The sequence below is a fragment of the Bolinopsis microptera genome, chromosome 12 (assembly GCF_026151205.1).
Source record: "Bolinopsis microptera isolate Bmic1 chromosome 12, MBARI_Bmic_1.0, whole genome shotgun sequence".
In the NCBI taxonomy this organism is placed as follows: domain Eukaryota; kingdom Metazoa; phylum Ctenophora; class Tentaculata; order Lobata; family Bolinopsidae; genus Bolinopsis; species Bolinopsis microptera.
Window position 1 is genome coordinate 7991246 of NC_087083.1, and position 13147 is coordinate 8004392.

The 13147-nt window shown below is 37.4% G+C and overlaps 2 protein-coding genes across 3 annotated transcripts in view; one reads left to right on the forward strand and one right to left on the reverse strand.

Moving 5' to 3' along the window:
* Nucleotides 1-13147, reverse strand: part of LOC134824607 (neuroblast differentiation-associated protein AHNAK-like) — a 92494-nt gene that overhangs the window by 54234 nt on the left and 25113 nt on the right. The gene's annotated exons all lie outside the window — the stretch shown is intronic.
* Nucleotides 2471-5113, forward strand: LOC134823976 (T-box transcription factor mls-1-like). Its single transcript, XM_063835574.1, has 7 exons — nt 2471-2603; nt 2790-2896; nt 3119-3241; nt 3410-3483; nt 3709-3782; nt 4024-4164; nt 4522-5113. The coding sequence occupies exons 1-7, from the start codon at nt 2484-2486 to the stop codon at nt 4576-4578; spliced, it is 696 nt and encodes a 231-aa protein (XP_063691644.1). The 5' UTR covers nt 2471-2483; the 3' UTR covers nt 4579-5113.

Here is a 13147-nt window from a genome sequence, read left to right on the forward strand (position 1 = left end):
ACTCATAAACCTGTTACTTGACTTATATACTGCGAAAATTTGAATTTTGGCGGTTAAAATTATTGTGGTCATGATCCCGTTTTTATGCTTATTTCGAGTTTATAATTATAAACAGAATTAAAATTATTCTTCTTGTGATATTATGTTAAACGTATTACTTACAGTACCATGAAAGCATAAACAACAGTAAAATACCAACAACAGTAAAATACCAATTTAACACGATATTGTTGCATGATACAAAGCGCAATTATTTGAAACGAAAGTTTTAGCTAGACATTTAACTATCCTCCCGGCCCCGTGAGAAAACACGATTATTGTTTTAAAATTAAAGCTGTGGCTTATGCGTAATCAAGTGATTTGGCTAGTTATCAATTATCGCCGAATCAGCTAGGAATGATTATTTCGGGGAATGGCTTGAACCAGAATACGTTTGATTATTTTGGGGAACAACTTGAAGTTGAATCAGAATACGTAATTGAAAAAAAGGATGAATGAGGAAACGAAACGAAAATACTTTAAGAATAAAAATTCATCCAAAGTCCGCCTTAAAGTCATTTATCAGTCAAACGATACATATAGTCATATAGACATATAATTGAGGTGTAATTATTTATTATACTTATAGGCTATATTCCAACGTTTACTGTTAGTGTTATGTGTTACGATCGCAGCATGTAGAATATTACTATTTGTAAAAAGATAAACTTTGAACTACATTTATGTTGTCATCTTGCTTATCAATATTTACTGGGCCGCACTCAGCCTGTCATTCCGCCAAATCTCTATTCGTTAATGAACATGATAGCCTGAGGTCCCCAGGTAAAACAATATTTAATTTTAATAATTTATTATAAAAAAGCGGAGTGAATCTTCGTTATGTTCGTAAGAAAAGCTTTAGGAAGCACATTATAATTATATAATTATTATTTAATTGCTACACGTTGTATACCTATTATGTGCACGCGAAGCGTTCACTCCGGCCGCGGCCGGCCGCCTCCGGCCTCGCGCGCGCTCTTCGCGATAAGCTTGACGCTGCAACTTGCAGCGTATGTTTAATTTCATCGTGGCCGCAGCGAGAATAAATACCGTCATACCGAGTTTGAAGTTTCAATGAGTGATTTGCCCTTATGCCGGGAATTTAATATTGTTTCACGTTCTCTCGATTAGGATCGGAGGGGTAATATTAAATAGAATTTGACATCACGATTTCTTTTCGAACAAACTTTCATCATTTTATTTTAATACGTAATGATTTATCGAAATTATAACAGTCAAATATTAAACTGATTTGTTTAAGCTTAAATGAATTCGTTTAATCTTTAGCTGATAATGATATGATCATAACGCCGTTACTTTAATTTTAACCGTAATTATTAACGGTTAAAATTACAGTAAACGTTCTAATTCAAATTGGTTTATAACCTATTATAAAACGCGCGCGCCTTGTTGCTTCAATTCGCAACTCATCAATGTTGGTTTATATTTCAAATAAATATAATGATAATGCGGGTAATACATTAACACCCGTTTAAAAAGTACTGAGCATCCAGAACATTTTTTTAAAAGTTTGCAGCGCAATATTATTGGCCACATTTGAATTCAGTTCTAAAAATTTAAGTAACGTTTAAACATATTTTAGTGAATGATATTGATATGTGCGATAGCTGATAAGCATGAATCACGTACGAATACGATACAAAAAATGGTGGATTACAAAACGTGTACATATTAATGATAATCAGATTATTACGGAAATGGATTCTTTTGATACATCTCGACACACTTTGCATTTTACTTGTCGCGCTCCGGCGAGCCCCGACTGCAGCAGCCGACTGGTAATCGGTATGCGTGCACGCCTCGAGTGCACAGTGCACATGCAGGGTTTGCAACGTGTAACAAGCAATGGTCGAATATAAAACCGTTTTTATTAAAGTATGAATGAGATAAGAAATAACGAGCTTATCTTATCATTATCTATACATAAATGTTAGCTTGTATCAATTTTATTCACAAATCAGTTATTTCTTTTAAATTCGTTTGATCATGACCCCACTGCATGTATTGAATAAATTTAAAACTTTACTAAAGTACTAATACTAGTGGGAGGAAGCTTAGTTAAATAATCACATTAAAATAATTTACATTTCGAAGTGAATTTTTTGATTTTACTATCACATTAGTAGGCATCAAAACTAGGCTGCTATAATCGTCACCTCAGGCTGCATGCATGGCAACATCAAATATACTAACTCTGTTACATTGGCACATTGCTTCCTCAGATTATTTGTTATATATATGATATATTAGTTCAAAATATTAAAATATATGTGTTTACAGCTTAGTTTCATATTTTTTAATTTTCTTTTAAAACGCGTCAGTTTTGATTCGACCATATTGTGTTAAATTGTAAATTTCTTTTTAATTTATAATTTCATAATTTATAATTACTTAATTCATCACTTTATAAAGCAGGGTAAGCTATGGTTGTTTTTAGTTCATTAGACGGTTCCCCGTCTATGAACATTTGTAGTCACGTGTACGTTGAGGTCGCTACCCAGAAGTGGATTTGTCAGAGTCACCCATCTTATCATGGCATGGAGGTTTGTTTGTCTGTCCGTCCATCCATCACTCCATTCTGTCTGTCTGTCTGTAGGTCTGTCTGTTTGTTCTTAAAAACATTTTAGCGTGCCACTGTTTTAGCCGACCAAATTATATCAAATAAAATAATGAAATTAATTACGTTTCTTGTTAATTATTAATTTGTTAATTGCTTACTTGTGCTGCAGGATTTACATCGAATACAAGATGAAGTAACAGCGGTACTGGAAGGTGCTGAACTATGGACCCAGCTCAAACAGTTCCAGAATGAAATGGTAGTCGGCCCTCAGGGCAGGTACTTATTTAAGTTATCTTTCCAAAGATTATTGTCATGGTTACTATTTTCACAGAATTATATTAATGCTTTCGTTTACGAGGAAGTAAATTTAATGGCACTGAATAATTCTAATTATAAAATGTTTGATCAGGTTTAATCTAATTATCACTATAATTAATAAAAATAATATAATTATAAATGATAAATAATCGAATTTTATAATTCTTATCTCCAACCTAGGCGCATGTTCCCGAACTTCAACGTGAGACTATCAGGACTATCGCCCACCAAGTTTTACCACGTTTTCATTGAAGCACGGCCAACAGACCAAAACAAATTCACTTTCAACTACCAAACCACCAGGTATCAACTGTTTGTAACTAAATTGATTAAATTATTAAATTAATTTCTTACTAACCTAAAATAATGAACGAAGCATCGAACAAATATTTCACTGAAGCCCTTACAATTCCTGTTTAACTTAATTAATAAATAAATTAATAATTTAATTAATTATCTAATTGTTATTAGTTGGATAGTATCTGGACCCGCAGAGACAGAGAGCAACAAAAGAATCTATTATCACCCTGAAACTCCTCTCCAAGGTTACTCGCATTTTTTGAAACCTTTTCTTACATAATTATGTATTAATATGAGCTCAATAATGCTGTTTGTCAAGTGATAAACCTTCAAAATAAATTACCCTCATACTGTGTTAAGAATACAATGAATGTTGTATTTAACTTATATCTTGTTAAAAATCTATCACTAGTATCAATTCTTAAAAATGTATTAGTTTAAATAACGGTTTGACAAAATGTCTTAAACAGGGTCAGGCTGGATGCGAAAGCCGATTTCTTTCAAAACTCCCAAATTCACTACTGGTCAGCAGGAAGGAAACATGGTAAATTATTTTTTTCTATTATAACAATCAAAAGGTGAATTTTATTGTGAAAGCTGAATCTTTCAAATACATGATTAAAACATTGACAAATCTTTTGAGTTCTTTCTACCTCTGTCAAATGCTATCGTCAATAAAGTCTAATGTATAAGTTTCTGCTGTCCTAATTCTAATCGCTTTGATATTATATTCATCATCTCAAACTACAATGGTTCGTTAAGTATCAACCAACACTACCCTTCAGATCGAGATAAAGAAAGGACAGAAGTACCTGCTATCTCTGCACCTTGTTGAAGTATCAGATGATCGCAACATCCCTAATAAGTGTTTAGACTTCGTGTTCGACGAAACGGAGTTCGTTACAGTCAGCTGCCATCAAAATCAGGTTAGTTAATTAATTAACAATTAATTAATTGATTATTAATCAGGTTAATTCAGGTATCTAGTTACCTGGGGATTGTAATTATAATATCATCTGAAACATCTCATCTGAGAGGAAGTAGAGTTGTTATTTTAAATCGGAAAATTAAGTTAACCTGAAGTTAATCCTGGGTCTCCCTTGGTATCATACAAATGTTTATTTGGACCTTTTTACAAAAAGAGTCAATAAAATGCTTTGTATGGTTGCCGAAAGTTGGTATAGAATCGGTACCTTTCGAATAAAACACCATTCCAAAATGTTGGTTCGATCGAAATCTTTTTTATTTCATGATTGATTAATAATTGAATTTAATCATTTCAGGTAGTCGCAGCTACGAAAATGAACCGTAATGGTCGAATTACCTCTGTCTGCCACTAGTTGTTATACTGGAGAGATTACCGTAGAAACTGTTATCTTCGACGTTATCTGGTGCCGACTCCGTTATTCCCTGTTATCCAATAACAGATATGTTCTCTGACACCAAATCTACCATATCGTTAGTATTACCAGATTCAGAACAGTTCGTCCAATTTACGATAACATGGATATTGCTTAGTGCTTACCCTGGCAACCGATATGCCATCGGCGTCCTAATCTTTTTGTTTTGAAATGTAACTTTAAAAGCACTTTGAAAGGAGCTGAGTTGATTAAATTTTTTAACTGTAATTTTAAGTGCACTTTTTAAAAAAGGGGCTGAGTTGATTAAAGTATTCCCAGTTGAAATTGGCTCGTGAAATAACTGAACATAACATCTTTTTAATATTCTATTCCTTATTTATTACGCACCTTTTCGTGGAGCCGATTTAAACTAACCACACTTTAATTGATTAAATTTACACGTTTTTAATTTCTTGTACATCACATGTTTTGATTGGTTATTTTTGATTGAATTCTTTTGCTCAAAAACTTACAAAATGTGTTTTCTTTGTCTTTACGAATGAGCACTGTATGAGAGCTGTAGTAAAAACTTTTTAAGATTTTACCATAAATCTACATTCCCATAATACTATAACTCTATAATATATAACACTAACACTTTGTTACTTATAATATATATATATATTATAATGTATACCTTTGTCGCAATACACAGAATCATCAAAACCTTTCATCACAAACAATAATGCGATTAATAACCAATAACTAATAAACTAATAACTAATAAACAATGTACCGATCCGGGTATTACACATACCTGCCAATCATAGATGGTAGGAGCGAACAAGCAGTTCTCTGGTTACCTGGTTACCTGGTTACCTGGTTACCTGGTTACCTGGTTACCTGGTTACCTGGTTACCTGGTTACCTGGTTACCTGGTTACCTGGTTACCTGGTTACCTGGTTACCTGGTTACCTGGTTACCTGGTTACCTGGTTACCTGGTTACCTGGTTACCTGGTTACCTGGTTACCTGGTTACCTGGTTACCTGGTTACCTGGTTACCTGGTTACCTGGTTACCTGGTTACCTGGTTACCTGGTTACCTGGTTACCTGGTTACCTGGTTACCTGGTTACCTGGTTACCTGGTTACCTGGTTACCTGGTTACCTGGTTACCTGGTTACCTGGTTACCTGGTTACCTGGTTACCTGGTTACCTGGTTACCTGGTTACCTGGTTACCTGGTTACCTGGTTACCTGGTTACCTGGTTACCTGGTTACCTGGTTACCTGGTTACCTGGTTACCTGGTTACCTGGTTACCTGGTTACCTGGTTACCTGGTTACCTGGTTACCTGGTTACCTGGTTACCTGGTTACCTGGTTACCTGGTTACCTGGTTACCTGGTTACCTGGTTACCTGGTTACCTGGTTACCTGGTTACCTTCAAGTTGAGGTGTTTGGATAATACAACGCGGGAGGAGGCGTGTCCGTATAATTACTACATCCAGGCGTGTACCGTGGAGACGTGTAAAGATGATCATTGTAACAGGGGGATAATGGAGAGAGCTAACAAGAATTGCGCCCGTTGTTTCGTTTTGGCGGACGCTAGATTTCCATTTCACTATAACTAGTAATATAAACTCTAATCAGCTCACCTTGTAATAATAATATTGAAACATCAGTACACTACGCGTGCCACGTTCAAGTTGGGCTTATTACAAAATACTATACATTACATTGTATACATTAAAACACAGTCGCGCCGCGCATTCATAGATCACAGGCTATCTATACATCACATCTCCGCAAGCAATCCTCGCGCGAGCGCAACTTTTTCGTTGCTTGGTAACGGACGGAAGGAACACGACATACTCAGACCCACCTACTGCAATCTGGTCAATTCCATGAAAGGCAAATCTCTTGCTGCAACTGACACGGAATCGACAGAAGAGCTCCAAGACATGCTAAAACAGCGTGTTTTGGAATATAAAGAACAACAAGAGGAGATACTTAAAAAGGTAGATAAGAAGACCGCAAGGGTTTTGGAGCAGATTAGCAAACCAGGGAGCTCAAATTGGCTCTCATGTTTACCACTTAGAAAACATGGTTTCGTTCTAAATAAATCTGAATTCAGGGATTCTATCAGATTGCGGTACAACTTAGATCTGGATCGTTTGCCATCACAATGTCCATGCGGAAAAACGTTTGATGTGAACCATTCGCTAAATTGCCATCTTGGTGCCTACATCATTATCAGACACAATGAAATTAGGGATTTTTTAGCTGGCTTGCTGAACACTGTTTGCTCGGACGTGGAAGTTGAACCTCAGCTTCAAGAACTAGAAGGAGAGCAGTTCAAGAGGTCCTCGACACTAACGGGTGACCAGGCAAGACCCGATATTAGAGCTCGTGGTTTCTATAGGCCGGGCCAAGTGGCTTTTTTCGATGTTAAGGTAATTAATCCTAATTCTAATTCCTACCTTCAACATTCGACAAAGAAGACAATGGAGAACGCCGAGAGACAGAAAACACGATGCTACAACGAGAGAATACTTAATGTAGAGCACGGGTCATTCGCTCCATTAATATATTCAGTAACGGGTGGCATGGGACCTCAAGCCAGGACATTTGAGAAACTGCTTTGCAACAAACTTGCTTATAAGAAGAAGCAGAATTACAACGATATTATAAATTATTATCGGTGTAAATTATCATTTTTAATTAGGAAATTAATTTTATTGTGTATTAGAGGATCAAGAAATACCTCAAACAAAACTTACGAATTATCTAACATGGATGATTTAGAATTTAACTCTTTCGAATCGAAAGTCAACTAATTTTTTCAGTCCCATGGACCAGGGACAAAAGGATTTCGCGGTTATTTTGGCCAAAAATCGCGGCACCGCGACAAGCCAAACTAGGCTAATTCGCGGCTAATTCGCGGCGGGAATTTCGAAAATCGCGGCATATTCGCGGCAAAAAATCGAAAAATCGCGGCGAATTCGCGGCAAAAAATAATGTATTTACAGTGCTTAGTTAGAGTTCACATATTCTTTGACTATTCTATTTGATCGGCTCATGTCCCATGAGGATGTGATCTCATCATATGATCTGATACAGGCTGATGGGGGTCCATAACAACAAGAGCTGCCATAACTTTTGACATGATCTCAAATGTTGCAATATCATACGCACTGTATGACATATTATATCTCGTTATCGATACTATATAACTTTCAACAGACGACAGGAGACATCATCATGAACGACCATCTACACTTCACTACTATAGCAATGGAATACTACGAACTTTTCAACCCAATTCCCATATCCCTACCTAGTCTATCCCCATCTAGTATCCAACCTCTACCCCTTGAAGCTTACATCAACCTGGACGACATCCTTACCCCGGCCTCCTGCACGAACCTTCTAGAAGTTCTAACCACATCCCGAGGGAATCCCATGATTGTTCCTTATGTGGTCTACGACGAGATTACATGCTTTACAAAATAGCTTCCCATTGTCAGCATAAAACGATGGTTTGCCAAATTCAGCCACTCTCGTGGAAGCTGTTACATTGCCCTGTTTAGCCTGTTTCGAGCGTTTGGTAGACGAAGGTCCAGCCGGTTTGTCGGCAGGCCGTTTGACAAAGCGGTCCATTATAACAAGCGAATACAATACCAAGCGAATAACGATGACGAAATATCTGACAAGTGACGATTCAATAACAACACTGATTTAACATACTGTTCGATTTCTTAATCCATTGTAGGTCTTCTGGTCAACTTTATGTCGTTTGGTCAAGTTTTTTATGTCTACTGGTCAACTTTATGTCGTCTGGTCAACTTTATGTCGTCTGGTCAACTTTATGTCGTCTGGTCAACTTTATGTCGTTTGGTCAAGTTTTATATGTCGTTTGGTCAACTTTATGTCGTCTGGTCAAGTTTTATATGTCTACTGGTCAACTTTATGTCGTCTGGTCAAGTTTTATATGTCTACTGGTCAACTTCCATATACGATCTCGGAAGGCAGACCTCCCCTTCGCAATACGAGCTCGGAAGCGGGAGCTCCGCCTTCAGAGGTACGTATCGAGAATGACTCGGACAGAAAATTTTCTAAGTCAAAAATTTTCAAAGTTTTTCTGGAAACTACTTTTGTTCATGTTTCATGCTACCCTGATCATTATGAGCCGAAAATATTTTTTCGGTTTTCAAAGGTCACACATACCCTTCGATACACGATTTTGGACTCGAGGGCTCCCCTTGTAATGCGATCTCGGAAGGCAGGCCTCCCCTTCGCAATACGAGCTCGGAAGCGGGAGCTCCGCCTTCAGAGGTACGTATCGAGAATGACTCGGACAGAAAATTTTCTAAGTCAAAATTTTTCAAAGTTTTTCTGGAAACTACTTTTGTTCATGTTTCATGCTACCCTGATCATTTTGAGCCGAAAATATTTTTTCGGTTTTCAAAGTTCACACATACCCTTCGATACACGATTTAGGACTCGAGGGCTCCCCTTGTAATGCGATCTCGGAAGGCAGGCCTCCCCTTCACAATACGAGCTCAGAAGCGGGAGCTCCGCCTTCAGAGGTACGTATCGAGAATGACTCGGACAGAAAATTTTCTAAGTCAACATTTTTCAAAGTTTTTCTGGAAACTACTTTTGTTCATGTTTCATGCTACCCTGATCATTATGAGCCGAAAATATTTTTTTTCGGTTTTCAAAGGTCACATACGCTTCGATACACGATTTTGGACTCGAGGGCTCCCCTTGTAATGCGATATCGGAAGGCAGGCCTTCCCATCGCAATACGAGCTCCGGAAGCTCGGAAGCTCCGCCTTAAGAGGTACGTATCGAGAATGTACCTACAATCGGAACTCACGGAAGGCTGTAAATGTGATTAGTTTCATATTATACTTAATACTTGTAGAAAACGTGACATTTGGCCCGCAGATTTTACGAAAACTTGGTCCTCAGATTTAAAGGAAAATGCACAAATTTGGTCTTCAGATTTAAAGGAAAATGCGCGATTTTTCGCGGAGGACTGAAAAAATCGCGATTTGTCGCGGAGAATGGGAAATTTCGCGATCTGTCGCGGAAAACGTAAAAAATCGCGATTTGTCGCGGAGAATGGGAAATTTCGCAGTTTCGTACATGCCGCGAAATCCTTTTGTCCCTGCCATGGACTGGGTTTTATTTTTGCAATGATGATTTTCATAATATATAACCTGTAATACTATTCTGTATATATCTAATTTCGTTTTCCAAAAAAAAAAGCACGAGGTAAAAAAAAACCTACTGCAATCTCCAAAATCCACGTTTTTCTGCAAAAACGTCCATTCGTAACCTTTCACTATTGCCTTTTTTCAAAAGGGTGAAAAGGAAAAAATGAGTCTGATAATTCTGGTGCTGTGAGGCTGTCGGGGAGAGTCGTGGACTTTTGGGTCGTTTTTAGTTTTTTCAGTATAGTAGTTCCTTTTATTGGGAGATTTTAGAAAAATGATATACCACGAATCACGAAGTTGATTACGCCGGACAGCCGGAACAGAAGTTATGATTGATCAGAAATTTCAGTCTCGGCATTGACTGTTGTTTATTTTTGTTTGCAATGGCTATTTTGGCAATGAATTTATTTTGCTAGATTAAGTAATGATTAATGAACTTATCTCAAAAGCAAATTACATAGATTATTGAAGGTGGAACCCAAGCCCCATCCCCCCAAATCAAAACTGCTTTTTATTGAACAAGCTGAATCTGCACTCTAAATGTTCTACATTTAATTGAATTATTATTATTAGAAAACCAGTCCATGGAAAACAAATTCACTGCATATATCATAAGGGTCCGTTAAAACAGTATCTACTTCTAGTTCTACTTCTACTTCTAGTACTACACGACTGTGAACTGAGTAGTAAAGTAATCCTCGAGGTCTTCCTGCCAGGTATAGAGAGATATTTCAGCACTGACAGCTTCTCCAACAACCTCCTTCCACTCCGGGTAGGTGTCACAACTCCCCATATCAACTGTAATCCTCTCTCCAGTACCCCTCTCAAACTGGAACATATCCGGGGAACCAACTGATATTGTCATTACAAAGTCAAATCCTCCTAGGTCACTCAGATCGGTCCCCGGCCAGGTTTGGCAGCTTCTGATTCCAGACCAGGGTCCATCGAAGTAGAAACGTGGAGATCCTCGAATAGAGACTTGTCCCTCCCTGTTTCCACCGTAGAAAATGAAGTTGGTCTCTCCTATCTGGTTCCCATTAGCGTCGTGTAAATGCACACTGGCTGATAGATACAGGCTACTCTCCACCACTTTGTGCTGTGTAAAGTTTAGTTGGAACTCTATGGGATCTGTACCGTTAATGCTGAATATTTCAGATGTTGCGTTAAAGATGGGGTTCCAATCTGAAAATTAAATATTTAGGATTTCAATTGCTCACAATGACTGAAACTGATAAATTTAGCCTGGTTTAATTCAATGTATTCAAAAACTATTTTTTGTGTGCATCTGACTGAAATAGCATATTTTTGGGGAGTCACGATATTATCTATGTACTGCAAATATACATGACAACTATTTACCTGAGTTTGTTTCTCCTGAGTTGACTGCTGTTGCCAGAAGTATGCTCAGCGTAATAAGAATAGACTTACCCATAGCTTAAATTAACTGATTAGTGTGGAATATCATAATATAATTTGATGGAAATTTGAATATAATCAACAACTATATTAGCAAATACGTTAGTAAAGAGTTTTTAGTTGTCATAGCGATAAGTGAATCGTGAAAATTAAGAAATAGCTACAGTGAGCAGTTGTTAAAGTGGGGTGATTTAATTGTTAATTAGCTCTGACAAATACTTTCAACTATCTTACTAAATAACAAATAATTTAAGATCGATATTTATTATTTGCTAAATATATATAATATAATGTTCCTATACTAAAGTACTAATGATGGTGGCTGGGTCACGACAAATCAACACTCGAATAGTTACAGAGATAGAAATGAGAAAGTTGATGAATTCTAAATGGCTGATTCAAACTGGAATGGCAGAATATATAGACATTAGTGATAATTACCGGAGGTACCTGTTTTTCAAACTGGATCAAGTAAAACATAATAACGTTATTAACTAGTCATTTCCCTTTCAAATTGATATTGTTAAACTCATCCGCGAAAGATAATTTAATTGTTATGGAAGTGTAAACACGATAATAAAAATTTAATTCGTTTTGGTGATAAACTTTGAAAGAGGAATTAAATGTAACTAGGAAGTTTCACACTTTAACAATATTTAAGCTTCAATTTTGAGGTGAGATAAATGAGGACGTCTTTTGTTGCAGGTAATTATATTACCTATATATACATACTATATTGAATTATCCAGGTTTCAGAAGACGGTAGTAACACGGCTTTTGTAAAATTTCCTTTTTAAGGGAAAAATATGAAAAGTGCGACAAGAGTTTACATTAAAAGTAAGTTTATGTATAGTGTTAGTGTTACCAGGTAACCAGGTAACCAGGTAACCAGGTAACCAGGTAACCAGGTAACCAGGTAACCAGGTAACCAGGTAACCAGGTAACCAGGTAACCAGGTAACCAGGTAACCAGGTAACCAGGTAACCAGGTAACCAGGTAACCAGGTAACCAGGTAACCAGGTAACCAGGTAACCAGGTAACCAGGTAACCAGGTAACCAGGTAACCAGGTAACCAGGTAACCAGGTAACCAGGTAACCAGGTAACCAGGTAACCAGGTAACCAGGTAACCAGGTAACCAGGTAACCAGGTAACCAGGTAACCAGGTAACCAGGTAACCAGGTAACCAGGTAACCAGGTAACCAGGTAACCAGGTAACCAGGTAACCAGGTAACCAGGTAACCAGGTAACCAGGTAACCAGGTAACCAGGTAACCAGGTAACCAGGTAACCAGGTAACCAGGTAACCAGGTAACCAGGTAACCAGGTAACCAGGTAACCAGGTAACCAGGTAACCAGGTAACCAGGTAACCAGGTAACCAGGTAACCAGGTAACCAGGTAACCAGGTTACCAGGTAACCAGGTAACCAGGTAACCAGGTAACCAGGTAACCAGGTAACCAGGTAACCAGGTAACCAGGTAACCAGGTAACCAGGTAGTAACAACTGAATTATATTTGTTAGTGTGTTAGTACCTGTTCGATCAGTTAAGGTGAAGATTGCCTCGTTCTTTCGGTTTCTGCTTAACTCCCTAGGCCCTAGGTCATGAGTAGAACCGAAGGATCAAAATTTATGTTGCTTGTTGCTCGTATTAACTATAAAAGATCAATTTTGAGGGATTAAGTTAAATCGATTTTTTGTGCAATTTTAGGTCAGACGCAGTCATCAAAATGAGTTAATAAGAAAGTCGATTTCTCGGTTATTTTTGAGCTTTCGTTCAGAAAATAATTCGGGACCTTCATAGGGGGGTAACAAGAAGGAGTTACAAGTGTTACAAGCTTTCTATAATACAAAATTATAATAATACAATGCTATTGTGGTTACTTTAAGATAAATTCAAGTCTTTCAGTCCTTCAGAAGCCGAAATACAAAGA